Here is an 18,635-nt window from a genome sequence, read left to right as displayed (position 1 = left end):
AGGAAACTCATAGAGGATAGAACAAACAATAATAACATAAAAGAAAATGCAATAATATATAGTGAACTTAGATTTTAAAAAATAAAATAAAATAAGAAATTAGATTTAATTTTGATTTTTTTTTAATAAATATAACAAAACACTAAAATATTTAATATTTAATGTTTGGGTAACAAAATAAAAAAGATCATAGAGTAGACCCTCTTTTAAAAAGCTAATAAATTTATCTTTTCCTTTTCATCATCTTTTTTCTTCTTCTTCTCCAATATTTTTAAATTTCTTTTCAAACTATTATTTAGTGGTACACGATCTTGAACAAAAATTGTTGAATATTGGTACATGTTTAGACTTGGCGACAACCAAATCTAACAAATATAAAAAGATCTTGAAAAAAAATGTTGGAATATTGATACACGATTGCCAAATCTAAACGATTGTGTAGCCAAATCTAAACGATTGTGTACAAAAAATAACCAAATTTAAACGATCGTCGTGAACCAAATAAATCTTGAAAAAAAATGTTTAGATCATTTGGGTAACCAAATCTAAACGATCGCGTACCAAATATACTATGCATGCGAGTGGCCAATTAATCACAAGAGCATTTTTTGTATTTCTCATCGTGGACTTATGAGTTTTTTCCATTTTCAAAATTGTTCTATAAATATTTTGCCACTTTATTATATTTTTCAGAAGATCCCTTTAATTTTTCTACGAGTTTGCAAAATTCTTAATAAGTTTTATTTGAAACTCCAAATTTTCGTTGAAAATTAATAGCAAGTTTGTTTTAAGTCTCGTGTTATTAATTAATAGCTACTACATATACATTATATAGTTATTTTGTTCTAATCATATGTCTTCTTGCATAGCTATATTCTAGAAAATAATACTTTTGAATTGATCTCCGACACTCCATTTGATAACTAAAATGTTGATCTTGTAATTCAATTTGAGAGAGGGATGAATTTGAAAAAAATAATCTAACTGTCAACTAATCATCGATCCAATCTTAAAAATCATACGTAACGTAAATAAAAATCTATCGACCTCATCCAATCTTAAGACTCAAAAGATAAACTTCATTTCATTTTTCTTATAAAATACATCATTATAACTCCGGTTTCATCTCTGACTTTTGACTTAGATGTTTGTTCTTTTTTTTTTTTCTTCTTATCCTCTCTTCTCTAAATTATATATTTAATGTTACTATCAACGTTGAGGCCATGTGTTTTAAGTTTTTAAAGTCCATTTATATTTCCAAAACATGTTTATAAAAAAAGTGGAACTTCCAACCAATGAAAGTAGTAATAGAACAACCAAATAAACTTTTTTAAAAAATGAAAAAAAAAGAAGTACAAATATGTGTATATATATAAAGAAATAGTCTCATCTAACCTTATCTTACCTGATCATGTACTTCATTGTTCTTTACATACACCAACATTTACTTTAGAACTTTCATTATTTTGGTGGATATATTCTCAACCACATGTGGATATATTATTATATAACATTGATTACCTTTAATGAACAAAACTTTTCTTTTTCTTGTTGTTGTTGGTGTCATTATGTGATTGGACAAATGGTTGTGAGCTGCCCAAAGGGAACATGAAGGTCATCCATTGTTTGGCATTACTCTATCAAAATTCAAAACATGGCATGTGACTAATCTTCATTCTTACTTACTTTCCCTTTTGCCCTCCAATAATCATATATATATGTATATATATGTATATGGGTACTATATATGTTTAATAATGTGGAGGGTACTTACACGTGTTCAAAATATAGAAATAATAAGTATCTAAAAATATATTTTTTTGTGTCTCTCTTGAAAAAATAAATATCGGAGTGATTGATATAGAGGTAAGAAACTACTTTGGAATCTGGGAGTGAAAATTTACTTAATTTTCTTGGAGTTGTGACGGTGTATAATTTATAGGAGTAGATGGTTGTTTATCTACACAAAGATATAAAATTTGGTTACGAGGGTGAAGGAAGTGATTTGTAAAACAAAAGAGAATCTTGCATAGTTATGTAATAGTATTTGCTAATACATGTTATGATATTTAAGTAGATAGTGAAAAAGAGTGTTCGGAAACTTTAGGATTTGAGAATGAAAATTTACTTACCTTTGAGGTTATAATATGATGTATATATAATATATAGGAATAGATGGTAATTGATTGTCTTCAATAGAGTTTCGAAGTTAAATTAAAACAATCATTCTAGCTCAATATTGTATGGGGGCAAGCATCGTCGGTGATTTTTCTAGGCTCGATTTCGACCTTGGTCGTAGCCAAGTATCTTTCAATATGCCCTATTTTGGTCATAGAGTGTTGCTTTTTTCCGAATCTAATTTTTTGGGTCATATTGTTTTTGTTTATATATTTTATGCCGATTATGTCGTTTAGCGCAAAATCATTCACAACATTAATAATAAAACCCTTCATCCTTATTTATCATGCAACACACCTGAAAAATTGTGTATAGAGAGGTTGGCTACTTGAACTTTGATTTCAAAAAATATACATATATATATATCAATTACCGTTGAACTAAACTTGGTTCATGTCAACATATCTTATCTACATCTCATCTAACTACATTTCTATCTCTAAATAAAATATAGAATTCAGTTTTTTAGTCTTAACTATCTTCGAGTGATTAATAGCATTCAAATGTATGATGCCTTGAAAAGTTTAACGAGACTCTACTAGAGTTTAAAACAATACAAATCCTATAGTAATTGTCCTTTCATACACGCATCAATCGGAGACATTCCAAGATCATTTTTCTATTATTCTTTTTTAGAAACATGATAAAGTAGAAGTAATTAAAAAAGTTTTAGTACCATACATACTTCATCTTTCACTGATTATTTGACACGTTATTAAACGATTTATCGTCGGAACCACTTCACAGTTCTCAATAACTGCTCAAGTGACCCACAATCAACAAAGTTAGTATAGAAAAAGTTTCCATATATCATCGACACATCACTTGAAATTTCCTCAAATAAAGTTAAAAAGTAAATAATTCTGTGGGTTTGTGGGCTTGGCTTGTTGTCAAAGGTAGAAGACAACCAAGTTCTTTAGCAATGATATATATATATATATATATATATATATATATGTTATATATGTTATATATATGTATTGTGATTGGTCCTCATAGTAACATGGGACACATCTATTAAATTATGACTTTATAGTTATATATTTATTTGTCCTTTTGCATCATTTATATATAAATATATAGTGTGACATTATTATTAGTACCTACAACCCACTTTTGTGTTCTTCTCAACGTGTCGATATATGTGTTCTTTAACATTCATTATCTCCTTTTCAATTATATCAAAAATTGACCTCTCACTATGTAAAACCAAATGCATCCTTACAAATATCCGTCCACGTGTCGATATATGTATATATATATATGTGTGTTCGAAAAATTTTACATTTTTTATAAATGTTCGTAAATATAGATAAAGTATCTTTTATTCAATCTAATATGAATAGACATGCTAATGATGATACCCATAAGTGTTAGTTTTGAGAGTAATAATAACTCAATTTTATAGGTTTATTATTTATAATTAGTCATTCATGCATGAAATTGAAGTTTTGGATTATATTGATGTTGACATCGATTATCTAATCTTTGAAGCGGTATTTTTGCGTTGAACTACTAAATAGAGGATTTGAACCATAGATATACATTTTTGTTGCTAACATATTGTATATTTATTGAACTATGCTTACTTTGACGTGGATATTGATAATTTTGATCGACGGTTGTATATCACGATTTGTATGTATAACAATATAAACATGACATTTAAACTTTGATTGTTTGATAATATTTTTGGTTTTTTAAGCTTAATTAAGCTTATAGACAACATTTCCACTAATATGTCTTTACGTTATTATTCACTTTAACCAATGTATAGATCCTTTGTTTTGCAACAATAAACTCTTTTCTTATGGATTGTTTTCATTTGGAAGAACTTTAGAAGAAATATTCACAAATGTTGACTACATCAAGTAATTACAACACTTTTAATACTAATAATTAAATTTACAATAACGCTTTAAAAGTATTGCAAATATAACAAGTATAATGATAATAGACTATATTTGATAGACGGATAGATATCAAGAGTTGAATCTATATTTTATTATACTTATAATCTTTTTTTGCATTTTACATTATCTACTAATGTTTTAGGTTTGCTATATTGACAATTAGTCATATATTTTTATCACTAATTGACTTGCTAGTTGAACAGTATTTTCGATTTTTTTTTTTGTAGCAGTAGGGTAATGATGAAATTTTGAGGAAAAAAAAACTAAAAACTACGGTTAATGGCGCTCATGGGTCAGGATTGACTCAAGCAATTTTTAGACAATCGCGTAAATATGCATACACATTAGATTTGACTCAACCCAATCCAAACCAAATTCAAACCATAGGTTTGAGTTGGGTAGCAATTTTTAGACAATCTCGTAAATATGCATACACATTAGGTTTGACTCAACCCAATCCAAACCATAGGTTTGAGTTGGGTTGATCAAGTTTGTCGAACACCACTAAATGAAACTTTCAAAAGGTCAGCCAAAACATTTTAAACGTGACAAAGAAACATAATCTTGTTAATTAAATAAAGAGAAAACAATGTATAGTTCTTAGTACAATTTTCTAAACAAAATGAAAATGACTACTGAATTTTTCAACTTGCCATAGTCTCAATTCTTCCAATAGTTCATGCATTAACTTCACAGAATAACCTCCACAATCTAAAAAGTGAACAATATTTCAAAACAAGAACAAGAACCCAGAATGATAGAATAAAATATTGTACAACAATAGAAAACTATTCATTTTTTCACTTTATTTTTCTTCTTTTTTTTCTTTTTCATTTTTCTTCGAAGAATGAATAATAATAATAATATTACACAGCATTGGTAAGAACCTGACCACACAAATCACTTGAACTATGAATTTTAGATTTACAAGTATGTACACAGAGATCAAAAGGGAGAAAAGAAGAGAAGAGGAAACCATGTTATCAGTCCCACCATTGCTACCATCAATAAACATATCACTTCTATTTTGTCAGTAGAATTTGTAGTTTGTTGAATGAAACCCAACAACCTCAGTTTTTATCAATTAGGATACGTCGCTTGCTTTATCACCACGACGACAACCACCAGACAGTTCTCTCAGCCATTTTAAATCCCAACAGTTGAGTATTGCGGCATATTACTGACATGCAAAGGAGTGCTATCCTGCAGAAAACGAATTTGTGGGATAAAATTAAAGAATGATGCTGTCAATAGAACTCTATATATGAGTAAACCGAACACAAGAATGACGCTGTCAAGAAAGAAACGTCACAGTTAGAGATTTAACTCAATATCTAAGACACGTAGCTGTTTATATACAGATATGCAACTAAAATATACACATCATAGGTATTCATATCTTGCTATTTTAAGCACATCAGGAAAGTCAAATAATGAAACCTTCAATTTATTTGAAATATAAACAAAGAGGTATAAGTTTTTGCAAGGAACAAAGCTTTCATTGAAAAAACAGAAAGAGATTAATGCTTCAAGTAGAATGGAACAGAGAAAAAATACCGAGTACAACGTAAGAAGTATTCTATGGTGGAAAAATAAAGGCATTCCAAATTAAGCATAAATCTCTTCACTTCAATGAATCACAACCATATAAGAGAAATCAGCAAAAAAACTTGAAAAACGAAGAGCCATATAAGTTTTTGGTTTCTACCAATCGTGTAATCTATACAGAACCATCACTTCACTTCAATGAATCACAACCATCAACAAGCATCTATTGGAATCTCAAAGCCACTATGGGTGAAATGTCTTCTATCAGGGTGCAAATCGTTTCTCCATTTGGTTATACGCTTGTTAAAAATATTTCTGAAGTACTTTTCAGTCGAACACTTGGGCCAAAAGAACTCTGCATGTTGTGCCTTTGCACTTCACACCTTATATGCTTTCAATTTATTTCAAAAGCACATTTAGGTTACATCCATACCTTTTTTTCATTTTTTGCTACATCCATAGTACCTTTAATACTGTCACCCTACAGATTGTGAGATTGTGTGTGCATGCGTGTTAAATTTGGTAATTGGTCAACTTAATTCCTTAGTACTGCAGAGCCATTAACCATGGCAACAGGACAACAGATTTTGCTTCCACAAGAGCCATGCTATAAATAAGAATGTGTATTAAAATAAATAAATTCACCCAATTTATACCTTCCTCAGAGAAAGCAAATACACCACCAAGCATGTCATCAGTGTCCCCATCTTCCTCAGATTTCTCCCTGTAATGGGGGCTACCACTACTGTCCATGTCGTCGGCTACAGCTTCTGCTGGGTCACGGCAGTTACTAAGACCCGTCGCTTTACAATACTCCTCTTGAAAGAATGGTTCATAATCAAATGAGTCACCCATTGGTCCCTCATCAAGAATATTCATACTCAAGTCAGAACGGTTGGAACTTGTATTTGAGCCCTCACTGGCTCCTCCACGTTTGGAAGACTGAACCGCTTTTAAAATAGTTCTATCAGTGGAGAGTGAGCAACTTGTCACAGTTGATGGGCTGTTAGTAAAATCACTGCCTTCAACTGGGGAAAATCCGGTGCTAGATTGTTTAGAGGAAACAGAGGCCCGCTCCTGAAAAGAGTTCTCTTTCATTACTGGTGAGGGCAAAACAGATCCATCCTTTTCTTCCATCTTAATGTCACCCACAGACTTGGCTATGGGTGGATAAGATATACCTGAAAATCAATTTAGAAAATTAGGGGAAAAGAGACGCTGGATTTTAGTGAATTGATGATAAACACAAAAAGAAGAAAAGCTTATAATAACCATCTGAATTTTCCTCCAAGCCAGGTGAGTTTAACTTTAAATCTGAAATAGTAACACCTTCTGAATACTTCATTCCAGCACCATGAAAATCTAAACTTGGGCTAGAGCTTCTTGCTCCATCATGGCTCCTGCAAAAGCAACCAACAACTCCAACTTTCAGCCAATGAAGTGCCTTCACAATTCGCTAAATGATATGTAATTGCATGTCATTAAGATGAGCAATTCAGTATCAAGTAAGTGTCCAGAACATGTATTGGAAATATTAGTCGGATAGTAACAAGGCCATAGTGGGAATTAGAGAGTGGTGCATTGGTGTTATAAATAAGGGGAGTTGGGCATCTAGGGGGGAGATCATCTTTTGGGTATGCATTATCCACTGTGGAGACTTTAGGAGAGACTTTGGGAGAGAGAACTTTCTCGAAAGCTTATTAATTTTGTAATTTCTTCCTTCATATTACAATCATTTATCTTTGTTGTTTTCATATATTTTCTGTGTTTGAATACCTAACAATGTCACAAATCTTACTCACATAAATCGTTATCTTAAAGACTGAAAGAAATGCGCACAAAAACAGCAAAGGACTACTGAAATAAAAGAACAAATGGATTAAGATATCGGTAGTATCCTCAAAGAGAAGTTATGCAACAATTAGACATGCAAAGCTTCAAAATAAATATTTTGCATCACAGGTTTCAAGAACCTAATTCATTTTGCACCAACACGCATACTTACCTAAATTGTGAAAGATATCAGAAATTTTATCCATTGCTACCCTGGTAAGGTTGCTGTACACGGGATCGCAAATATTTTTCATTTATTGCTTGAGACACAAGGAAAGCTATATGAATCTCCTAAACATGTATAATGATGGAGCAATGTTTGCATGGACACTGACATAGGATAGGCAATTTGACACAGCGACGTGCCAATTTTTTAAAATGTAGGATACAATACGTCGATGATACATTAGTTTTTCTAAATTAATTATTAAAACTACTGTTTTTTTAAATAATAAATAACAAAGAAATTTAAATTGTCTTCGTCGACTTTTATCTGAACCATTTACCGTTCTCTCGACCTAAACTATCATCAATGGATGACCGCGAGGCAAAATCATCCCTTCAGGTAAGGGGGTTTGACAAGATCACCTTTCTCCTTTTCCTTTTATTCTTGTCTTGAATTGTTTTAGTCGTCTTTAGATGAAAATCGAAGGTCAAAAGAACTATCAGAAGAAGGCAAGACAGAGGTCACAGAGGGTAGCTTCTTATTCGATGGTAAAGAGGAAGCAACCAATAGGAATGCAAATGCTATTAGAAAATAATTAGATTTAGAGTATTAAGGACATATTAGCAATTAGTTAAAAAAGTTGTTATGGTAGCTTGTTAGAGGGAGTGCAACAGTGGAAAGGCAATGAAATATTTTTCGGGTCCATTTTGCACTCGGTCGGTCAGAAAGCCCAAAGAGCCTCAAACTGATTGATTTACACCTATTTTAAGAAAGAAAAGGTAAGATTGCCACTACTCGACGTGAAAACATGAGATGTGAAAACCATGGGCAAGTTTCCATGGTTTTCACTATATAGGTAATGAATACCTATTTAAAATTATTCCAATTCGAAATATTATTTATCCAACCCAATCCCTACCCCCACCTGTTTCCCTTATCCTTCATCCTTTTAGGATCCTCTTGAAGCATAATGGTATTATTTCTTTTCTTTTTTTTCTTTTTTGGGAATAGAAGCATAATGGCATTCCATTCCTCCTCTGACAAATGAGTTTTTTTTTTTTTTAGACACCTCCCCACAAATGAGTTTTTCAAACCAGGTCCTCACTTGATTGCTTCGTATAATGACCATCCCCACTAAGAATAGCAACAGGCATACGGCAAAATAAAGGAAATGCATTAGAGAATTCTGGAACCTAGAGAGCTCTATCTCCTTTGAGAAGAAAGCTAAATATATGCTATGAGCCGAGAGGGGTCATTGCTGGCTTGATTGTAATTTTTGCTTTTTTTGGGCCTCACCATGCATTATTTGTGTATCTCTACTATCTACCAAATCGACACTTTCTCTTCATCTTGAAGACTTCTTTTATCAACATGTGCAGCTGACCTATGGAAACAGTTTCTGCTTTTTTTCCTATTGAGTGTTGTGTCTGATGATCTTTGAATCGTTGTTTTGGACTTCACCCCATCGTTTCGGTGATGGATGTGTTCCTTGAATCATCAATCTAGCTTTCATTTTGTTGTTTTTCACTCACCATTTTGTTGTTCCCCCTCCCGTTGGTTTATGTTGTATCATTTTATTGGGTTTCTCCTTCGTACCTCGGATATTTCATTTATCAATCAATGAAATTGTTTCTTATCACAAGAAAAAAGACCAATACATATACACACACGCATGCACACATATACATACATACATACACACACGCATATACACACACATGCATACATATATGCACACATACGTACATATACATACATACACACACACATATATATATCAATTCTTCAATTCTTTTTTCTTAATTTTCACCTTTCATCTCCATTTTTCTCTCCCTCCTTCCTCTCCTATTTTCTTTTATTCTCCTTCTCCCTGGTTACATTATTCATCTCTTTTCTTCTTTCATTTTCTCTTCTTTTTTTTTTTTTTTTTCTGTTCCTTTTCTTTCTCTTCTAGTTGGTTCTTCTTCTCTTCTTGTTTTCTTTTTCTTCTATTTTATTTTATTTGTTCCTGCTTTTTTGGCTTTTGGGTCTCTCCTCCTTTGTGTCTTATTTTTCTTTTTTCAGCCAGCACCCTAGAGACATGATACCAAGAAAATTGACCAACGGATCTACAAGTTGGTTGATCGACATTACCATGATCAACCAACAAACATCAATTGACAACAACCAAAATTTTGGTGGTTGGCAACGGTTTGAACCTAGAACTGACACTGATCAACCGACAATCACACTAGGATTAGGCTCCAAATACGAGAATCTCATCTCCCAAGCCTAAAGTAGAACTCTTCAAGTAAAGAAAGAAGAGCAGCTACCTCCGTCATTTCCCTATTGGACTGAACAATGGAAACCAAAGAAAAAGGCACAAGCCAAGAAATTAGAGACCGGATGATTTTTAAAGGAAGACAAATGCTACAAATGAGTATGCATAATAGCAAAGGGGCTTATCCCCCACCCATTGATCTTTCAAAAAAAAAAAAAGTTTCTTTAGCTTCTCAACAACACAATGAGCAAGATGGGAGAAAGAAGGGAGCTCAAGCAAAATATTTGTCCAAAAATTTTGCCGCGTGCCTTTAACCCCTTTTGCCACCCATTCGAAAGCATTGGGGCCATGCTTAATCGCTTGCAATAACCCTATGCCACAAGGATTTGAGCTCATGAGCTTAATGCTAAAGCCATTTAGCCAAAAGAGTGTTGTTGTGTAAACTAAGATTTTCAAACTCCGACCCCCCAATTAAAAAATAGGTAGTTGATTCATCCCCAATGGGGCACTAATGAACTGAGAACAAAGGATGGCCCATTGTTGCCGTTTTCCCTCATCTTTTTCGTCCCATGGTTAGGCTGACTAGTACAATACCTGATGTTTGGGAGAAAGAAAGGAGCTCAAGCGAAATATCTTTCCAAAAATTTTGCTGCGTGCCTTTAACCTCTTTTGCCACCCATTCAAAGGGGTTAGGTCCATGCTTACTTGCATTAATCTTATGCCTCAAGGATTCGTGCTCATGAGCAAAATGCTAAAGCCATTTAGCCAAGAGAGCTTTGTTGCATAACCTAAATTCTTCAAACTCCAACCCCAGTTCAAAAATAGGTAGTTGATCCATTCCCAATAAGGCACTAATGAGCTGAGAGAACAAAGGATGGTCCACTGTTGCCGTTTTCCCTCATTTCTTCGTCAATGGTTAGACAGTCTAGCACAACAGCTGATGTTTGGAACTCCAATCAGATTGCTAGGGGTATATTTGAGTTTTTGTCGTAACCTCAATGATTTCTCAATCTTTCTCATAAGGAACCTAGACGGTTATTGGTCTTGGCAGTTGGATCCCTCCAACAATTTTACAGTTAATTCTCTTATGGAGGCTGTTATTGGCATACCTACATCAAGTGCCAATAGTCTTTACTCTATGTATCGGAAGGATAATTATTGCTCCTTTGCATCAAATTACTATTTTAGATGCTTTTGGATAATCTTTGGCCTTACCAAATAACATTTATGATCTCCTTGCTTCTAGTTTTGTGAGTCATCCTATCCATGGTGTGAAGAAATTATTATGGTTTGCTCTTAACCAAGCCTTCTTTTTCTCTTGGATAAGAAAGGAATGGTCACATCTTCAGAGACCTCTCTTTTTACTGATTATAGTCTCATTACATCAATTGCTAATTGGTGAATGGTGATCCTTTCATGTAATCCACCTTTAAGCTTTTGGGATTTTCTCCCTTCATTCCATTTTACCAATGATATACATTTCCCCTTTATAAATAAATAACTATCCATAACTTTTTTAATTAGTATTTCAACAACTCTTTGGTTCTCGACCCATCACATAAGTACTATTCCTTGCATAAGTAAACTGGAATGGAGGTCATCAGGTTATGCATTGGCCCAATTCTAAACCCTTTGTTACACATTTACCAATTAAATGTTCTGCTTTTTCATTGCCATAGCTGCTTGGGGAGAGAGGTCCCTTTCTTTGGCTTGCTAGTGTGCATCGGGTTTTATGGGTTTTGTGGGATGAACGGAATTGTAGGGTGTTTAGAGGTGTTGAGAGATCCTAGGGAGTTGTGGTTTCTTGTTTGCTTTCATGTTTTCTAGTGGGTTTCAATTTCAAAGGCTTTTCGTAACGATTCTAGGCATGATTTTGTGTAGTTGAAGTCCCTTCTTGTAAAGGGATCCCCTTTCTTTTTATGGGCTTAGTTCTTTATGTCTGTATTGTTTCATTTTTCATCAATGAAACTGGTTGTTTTTGTGTGTGTGTATATATATCAATCAACACCCACAAAAAGGGAAAGAAAATGACGGTAGGAGAGAAACACAATTTAGTTCGCAATATATCTTAACAATAAAGAGAATTTCAATGGCTGGCTACAGGCATGAATATGTCGTAGAAAATAAGATGTGAGGCATAAAAAAGAAAATTATGCCAGCCAATACATGTGATATTAAAATGAAAAGAATATGGCACCAGATATATAAAGCAACGTAGTGGACTCAATTATCATCACCTATCAAGCCAGTCAGACTGTATTCCACGAAAATGGTCGAAAACTGGAAGCAAGTCCTTCCGCTTTATTTCAACCTCATGAATAGGTACTTTCTCTATCTCAATCTCCCCATTCATATGATCTTTCATGCTACTTTGCTCATTAGAGCCAGGAAAACTCATTGTATAGAAATGAACCTGCAATGAAGAGGAAAGAACACTGACTTAATTGATGCCTGAAAAATAAAGAATTCAAAAGGGCACTACGACCAATACCTTGGATTTCTGCCAGATAGGTATCCTCCCAGAGTTTATCTGCACCTCAGAATTGGATAGATACAAGAGAGAACGGTCTGGCTTTACCAATTCCTGGTTTTCGAGATGATTCTCCTGTATGTGGGATGTATCCTCAGCAGATTCGACAGTTTCTTTTCTCCTGAGAGTAACTGAAGATATGCATTCCTCCCTCTCTGGCCATGCAGCTCTTCGGCAAACATCCCACCATTGAATAGGCTCAACTCTCACTCGCAGTTCCTCATCTTTCATCTGCATTGAAGCATTTGGACTTCTCAAAACAGTTTCACCACATTCTCCCCCCATTGACGGAAGCAGTTTATGCTGAATCACGTGACCAGAAGGAGTATACACCAACAGATGCTCCAAAGTATTTGAACTTAATTGAGGAGATTGCGGATTCTGTGGTATACAACTATGGAAAACAGCAGAAATAGCACCTGACGGGATGGAAACCTTCCCAGATGCAGAAGCAGCAGCCATACTGACAGTACTAAGCCAACCTGAGTTACAATTTTTTATTCTGCTAACCACAGAAAGAGTGACAGGTGGAGGAGGAGGAGGAGAAAAGGATTGCTGGTTTGTGATAAAAGTTGAAGTTGACCACCACGGGACACATGAAGCTGGTATAAGGTTAGGCCCATCAACAAAAGAATTGTGCATTTGAAGAACAGTCTCGCCTCCAAAGGGTGAAAGTGCAAAAATGTGGCAAGTTCCTCGGGATGAAACAATAGCTATCCATTGACTATAGTGGCTAAAACAAATGTCTTGTATTACCTGGATTAAAAGCAGCAATAAAAAGGACCACTCATAAGCACATAAAATATAATGAAAGTAGAAGGTAAGGGCATACAGCTGATGTAAGGCCACGATGAAGCTTATAAAGGTGCACGTGGGAGGAGCTCCAGTCATAGCTTTGGGTGCCTGATCCGTTTTGAATGTGGGATGGCATAATCCTAAAAATATTAATATTGCTACCGTGTGTTGAGGCAGTGACTAGAAGGGTCCCACTTGGATCAAAACAAAGAGCAGAAATTGGACTTGAGTGAGCCTTAAATTGTGATATAACAGCTTTGGAGACAAAATCTTTCACAACAACCTGCAAAAAGAGCAGCAATTTGGAGGGAAAACCATCAGAATTATCTATATTAAATATAAATGCCCTCCTCCCAATTTTTTTTTTTTACCAAAAAGGATGAAAGAAACAACCTTCACGACAATGAAAGATCCTTTAAGTTTATTAGCATTCTTGGTCTTTTAGTTTTTTGGCTGTCTTGTAGCAGATTTACTCTTTCTTTAAGAGTCTTGCTATCCATTATCTTACATCCAAGGGCATTGGAACATTTTTTGTAATTCCAAAGGCCTGGGCAATCTACTTGTTTTTCTAATTTCATCATACCAATGAAACTATAGTTGTTTCGCTCTCAAAAAAGAATATCATCATTCAAATTATAATACTCTAACTGGCCATAGAAAGCATATAAGAAGTGAATAACTGAACTCCCTAAAATGAAGGAGACCAAGCCAATATCAAAAAAATTTAGTGTCATTCACCGAACAAGATGCATAGCATCCTTTATTCACAAACATTAGTAGGTTTTTGTTGAATGCATCCTTTATTCACAAACTCCACATTGATGTAATGAAAAGGGAAAAAAGTGTTCAAGGGATGCAAATTCCAAAAGTGAGTGAAAATAATAATTAAATAAAAGAACAAGTACTTAGAAATATCAGTCCTTTTATATTTTACTGCTTCTAGAAATATCAAAAGAAGATATAATATTTTGAATAATATAACTATTGTGGAAATGTAAATGCAAAAATTAAAAGTCTTGAATCAAAAGACTAACCATTCCGGCAGCATCTGTTTCTGTTGAATGTAGCCGACCAACTTTCCGACTTGAATTCGATGATAGTGGAGAGTTGGAACCATCAGGTACAAACTCTTGATAGTATTTAGACAACGTTTTATAACCCATGTCACCCAAATTAATTAACCCAGCAGCCAAATGCTTACTAGATTCCATGGCATATCGAGCCACCAAGTTTCCACTGCCAGGTGACGTTGATGGGCTTACCCCAGGAGGTGTAAGACTCTGCGGGCTTAAACGGCCAGTATTTGACTGTAAAGGGTTGTTGGAAGCATAAGCTAACCATCTAGGACCCACGGCCATAGGTCCATAGCCAATATTAACCCCAGATGTTCCTTGGCCTCCCAATTGAGGGACTGGATAAGTGAGAACACTAAATTTACTCTCGAGGGTGAGAGCATCAAAGCAATAAATCTGAAAGCAAAAGGAGTAAATGATTTAAGTGAGAACACTAAATTTCACAACTAATTTTATATTCATGAGAAACACATGATTGTTAAAGCAGTAAAACTATCGGAAGGTGGTCTTAATTTTTTTGTACCCTATTGAAAATAATCTCTATTTCCTATAAGCCCCTAGAAAATGGTCTTAGTTAACTACAAGAGCCCTGCAATCCATCCATTTGACATTTTGGGGAAAAGAATATAAATTATAGAAACAATTGTATGCCGAGCGTTATGAAGTGGCTATTTATGTTTAAGAAGAAAAAGAGAATGTAATCTTTTCTCAATTATGAATTCAATAATACTCATGAGCAGAATTTAAGCTTACTTGTGATGCAAGACCAACAGCCACAATTTCGGGACTGCATCTTATCATATATACAGTTGAGCGAAATCGCAGAACATGAACATAACTGCGAGATTTTAATGAGTAAAACCTAACAGCCATTGGGGCGAGAGTGATGCGATCTGAATGACCATTAGGATATCCATCTCTCACCAACCCATTTCTGCCACTTTGCATCAAACCTGAACTCTGGGACTCATCACATGCAACCACCAAAAGTATAGGATGTGATGCTCCAAACCCTTCCTGACCATCAGATTTGGCCGGAAGAGGCTGCATCTGCATGAATGTGACTGGATCATCCCGTCTTGAAACCAGTTCACTAACATTGGGAGCATCTTCAACATCAAGTACTTGAAACCCATTTGTATAGCCAACTAAAAGCACATGTTTGGAGAAGGATGGACAGAGCTCAAGTTTGTCAAATCCAGCCCATAATACCTGTTGGACCACAATTTTGAATTCTTATTAAACTGCAGGTACTGTGTTGCATCATAAGAAGAACACATGCACGGGCTAGTACTGCATAAAAGAAATATATTCCACACAAAATAGGCTATGCTGAATTAAAGATCCACCATCATAGAATATCCACTTGCAAAACAATATTTTGCAGTTCCAAGTTGAATTGCATACATAATGATAAGGAAACAAATTCAATGATAATGATAAAGAAATAAATTCAAGGTATTATACATATGATAAAAGTAAATCTGAACTTTTAAAAAGTTATGATCCTAATGAACTCAATAGGTTCTCAATCTCAAGTTGAAAAAATTCCTCATATTATGTTGCTTCTCTTCTCGGTAGGACTTCTTGTCCTACTTCCCTGTAACTCGTGCTTTATCTCTAACAAACATGGAATCCAATTCTGATATTAGAGCATAGAGAACAAATCAAAAAATGTTGAATATCTTAAGAAGTCCCAAGAATCTAAAGCACTTGCATTTACGGACCAATAATAGTGTAAGAACACAGTTCATCGTAAAACATTTGTAAAACCCTCATCTTTTCCCTAAAAATAGCGTATCCTTTTCAAATCAAACAGACCTACATAAAGCTAAAAATACAATCTTCCAAATGGTTCTTCTCTATCACTTGCCAACTCCCCCAAAAATATCCTAGCAAAATCAGTGATTGCATACATTGGAAATATACCAAAAAAAAAAAAAAGAACTAAAAACTCAAATTGCTACTACTACCATAACTTAAAATTAAAGTACAAAAAAAAAAAAAAAAAAAAAAACCCAAAGAAATGGAACAGATCGTAAAACCACTTAGCAACAATGACAAAGTCTCTAATGTTTCTATAGTAGAAGCCCAAAAAAATTCAAAAAATCGACAGAATCTCTCCAGACCATACAAAATGCAAAGACTGCGAAAGAAGTAAAAGAATTCCTATACTCACAGAATTCTCAGATAAAATTACCAACTTCCCACATCAAAAACCAGCCATGGTCATATCCATTCACAAGAGAAAAACCCAGCCATTAACATTCTACTCAATTTTCAATTTCTTCTTCGAGAGAGAGAGATAACGCCTGAAACCTCGAGAAAACCAAATCTACAGAAGCTAAAATCAAGGAGAGACTTGATGAACAAAAAATTCCCAATGTTTAATCTCTCTAATCCTTCACGATTCAGCACAAAAAAAAAAAAAAATGACGGCACTAAAAAACCCAGCATCATCAACACATCCTCTAAAAGCCCTAAAAACACAGAAATCACCAAACTTTACCCCCAGACGAATCGTCAAGAGAGCGAAACACAAATTTAGGGAAAATGCAAAATCAGTAGCACAAGTAAGAAATTCCAAAACGAAAGTAAAAGAGAAAAGCAAGAGAAACCTGGTCCTTATGGTCGTGAGCATCGCCAGAAATAGAGGCAGCGACGGAAGCACTAGCGGAGCGGACACCGGAAGAAGCAGTTTTAATACAGGAAGAAATGAACTTCAAAGAATTAGGGAGAAATCCGTTGGCAGGCTTGTTATTAGTGGAGGTGGAGGTGTTGTTGTTGGCGGTGGTGCTGACCTTAGCGTAGCTCTTCATAATAAAAAGGAACGAAAGGGGGGGAGGTTGGATTACCCGGAGGTGAGTGGAGAAATGGAGGAAGGAGAAGGGGGATCGGGAATCAGCATACGAGGGAGAAGGAGAAGGAGGGGGAGAAGGGGGAGTCGGGGGGAGAGTGGAAGGGTGGCGTATAGGGGTTGTGGTGGTGGTGGTGGTGGTTGCGGTGGTGGGTGTCGTTTTGGGAGAGTTTGACCTCTGGTTACACACAGACACGGTTCCTTTCTCTTTCTATTGGAAATCTCTTTTTTCTTTTTTTCTTTTTTTCTTTTTTGAATTAAAGTTTTTTTCTTTTGTTAAAATTATTATTATTAAAAAGGAGTTTTGTAAAATTGTTTGTTGAGTTTCCGTCTCGACTCCATCAGGTCGTTTTGTGTTGTTAACATTACAACACTATTAAGTTAGATATGTGTGTCAAATTACCATTTTCCCCCTCCTGCCTCCGGGCTATTTCTGGAATTTCGCTTTTCTCCTGTTTTTATCTTCCCATCGCGACTGCTCAAATTCTAACAGTTGGATTGGGTTGGATTTAGTTGAGTTAAACTAGCTTGAATTGGGTTTGATTTTTAAGAATTTAAGTCGACCTAACTCAACTCGAATTTCTAAGTTTTTATGTTTTTCTTCGATCAGGTTGAATGTTGGTCCGGGATAGCAAGTTCAACCAACTCAAACTTTTGTAAACCCCCAACGTGAGAGTTTCAACTCGTGCTCATACAATAAGATTTTAGTGTTATATAATTGTATGAAATAGTAAATGTCAACATCTTTTAATTATATGATTTATAGTCTTCAAGGGATTGGGTTTTTCTTTTGATCGTCATCTAGAATTTCTCGATAGGTTTCTTAATGATAAGAAAGAACTATTTTCATGAAGAAGAGACAAGATCAATTCTTAATGAGATAAGCGTTTGTTTTTATATAGACATATACATCTTACGAGATATTTAACTAGAAAATTATATTTCACTTTGTTTATGGATGGCGAAAAATCAATCTTCTAATTTCGAAGTTGATTATATATATTGTTTTATGTCAATGAAGCTATGCTCGTTATTTTCTTCTAACTTTGGTTTCTAAAGTTTGGAGAAAGTTGAAATCTAGTCTCTTAGTTAGAATTTGATCGTTATGGTTTATAAAATGCATGCGCAAGTAGTCCATATGGAAAGAAGTGTTTATGAAATGTTATCAAATCATGGAAACTAAATTGCAAATTTTAAGACTATATGAACTATATTATAATTTTCTCCAAACCATAAGAACCATTTTTTTAATTTAGTCCAAATTTTATAATTTGATTGAATGCATAAGAGAAAAGTTACTCTAGGAGCGAGAATTTATTAGAATATTAACACTGCAACACTTTATAAAGTATACGGTTAAAATTGCAACACCTAATATGTTAGCAGTACGTACCTATTTATAATTTTTGTGTGATGAAGTTAAGACTAATCTCGTTTCTAAGTCATTTTTTAAACAAGAAAATTGTTTCAATCTTGTTTAAT

At 34.3% G+C, this 18,635-nt stretch overlaps 1 protein-coding gene across 1 annotated transcript; it reads right to left on the bottom strand.

The window, feature by feature from the left end:
* Positions 1-4,720: 4,720 nt before the first annotated feature.
* LOC101212289 (autophagy-related protein 18h) lies at positions 4,721-17,415 on the bottom strand. The gene is made up of 9 exons (XM_004135746.3): positions 16,915-17,415; positions 15,050-15,508; positions 14,258-14,692; positions 13,261-13,506; positions 12,390-13,184; positions 12,136-12,311; positions 6,912-7,039; positions 6,296-6,820; positions 4,721-5,294 (listed from the first exon to the last, which is right to left on the bottom strand). Exons 1-9 carry the CDS (start codon positions 17,113-17,115, stop codon positions 5,290-5,292), a joined length of 2,970 nt encoding a protein of 989 aa, XP_004135794.1. The 5' UTR covers positions 17,116-17,415; the 3' UTR covers positions 4,721-5,289.
* Between the last annotated feature and the right edge of the window lie 1,220 nt (positions 17,416-18,635).

The sequence above is a fragment of the Cucumis sativus genome, chromosome 1, assembly GCF_000004075.3.
Source record: "Cucumis sativus cultivar 9930 chromosome 1, Cucumber_9930_V3, whole genome shotgun sequence".
Classification (NCBI taxonomy): domain Eukaryota; kingdom Viridiplantae; phylum Streptophyta; class Magnoliopsida; order Cucurbitales; family Cucurbitaceae; genus Cucumis; species Cucumis sativus.
The sequence above is the reverse complement of the archived record's forward strand: the minus strand, read 5'-3'. Positions and strand labels throughout refer to the sequence as shown.

Bases quoted from the DNA above. Each gene is read 5' to 3' on its own strand.
- LOC101212289 (XM_004135746.3), bottom strand. From the start codon at position 17,115: ATGAAGAGCTACGCTAAGGTCAGCACCACCGCCAACAACAACACCTCC. The intron at 15,509-16,914 runs GTTTCTCTTGCT...GTGGTCCAACAG, and splicing joins CTCACGACCATAAGGACCAG to GTATTATGGGCTGGATTTGA. The intron at 7,040-12,135 runs GTGATGATAATT...TTGCTTTTGCAG, and splicing joins CAGTCTGACTGGCTTGATAG to GAGCCATGATGGAGCAAGAA.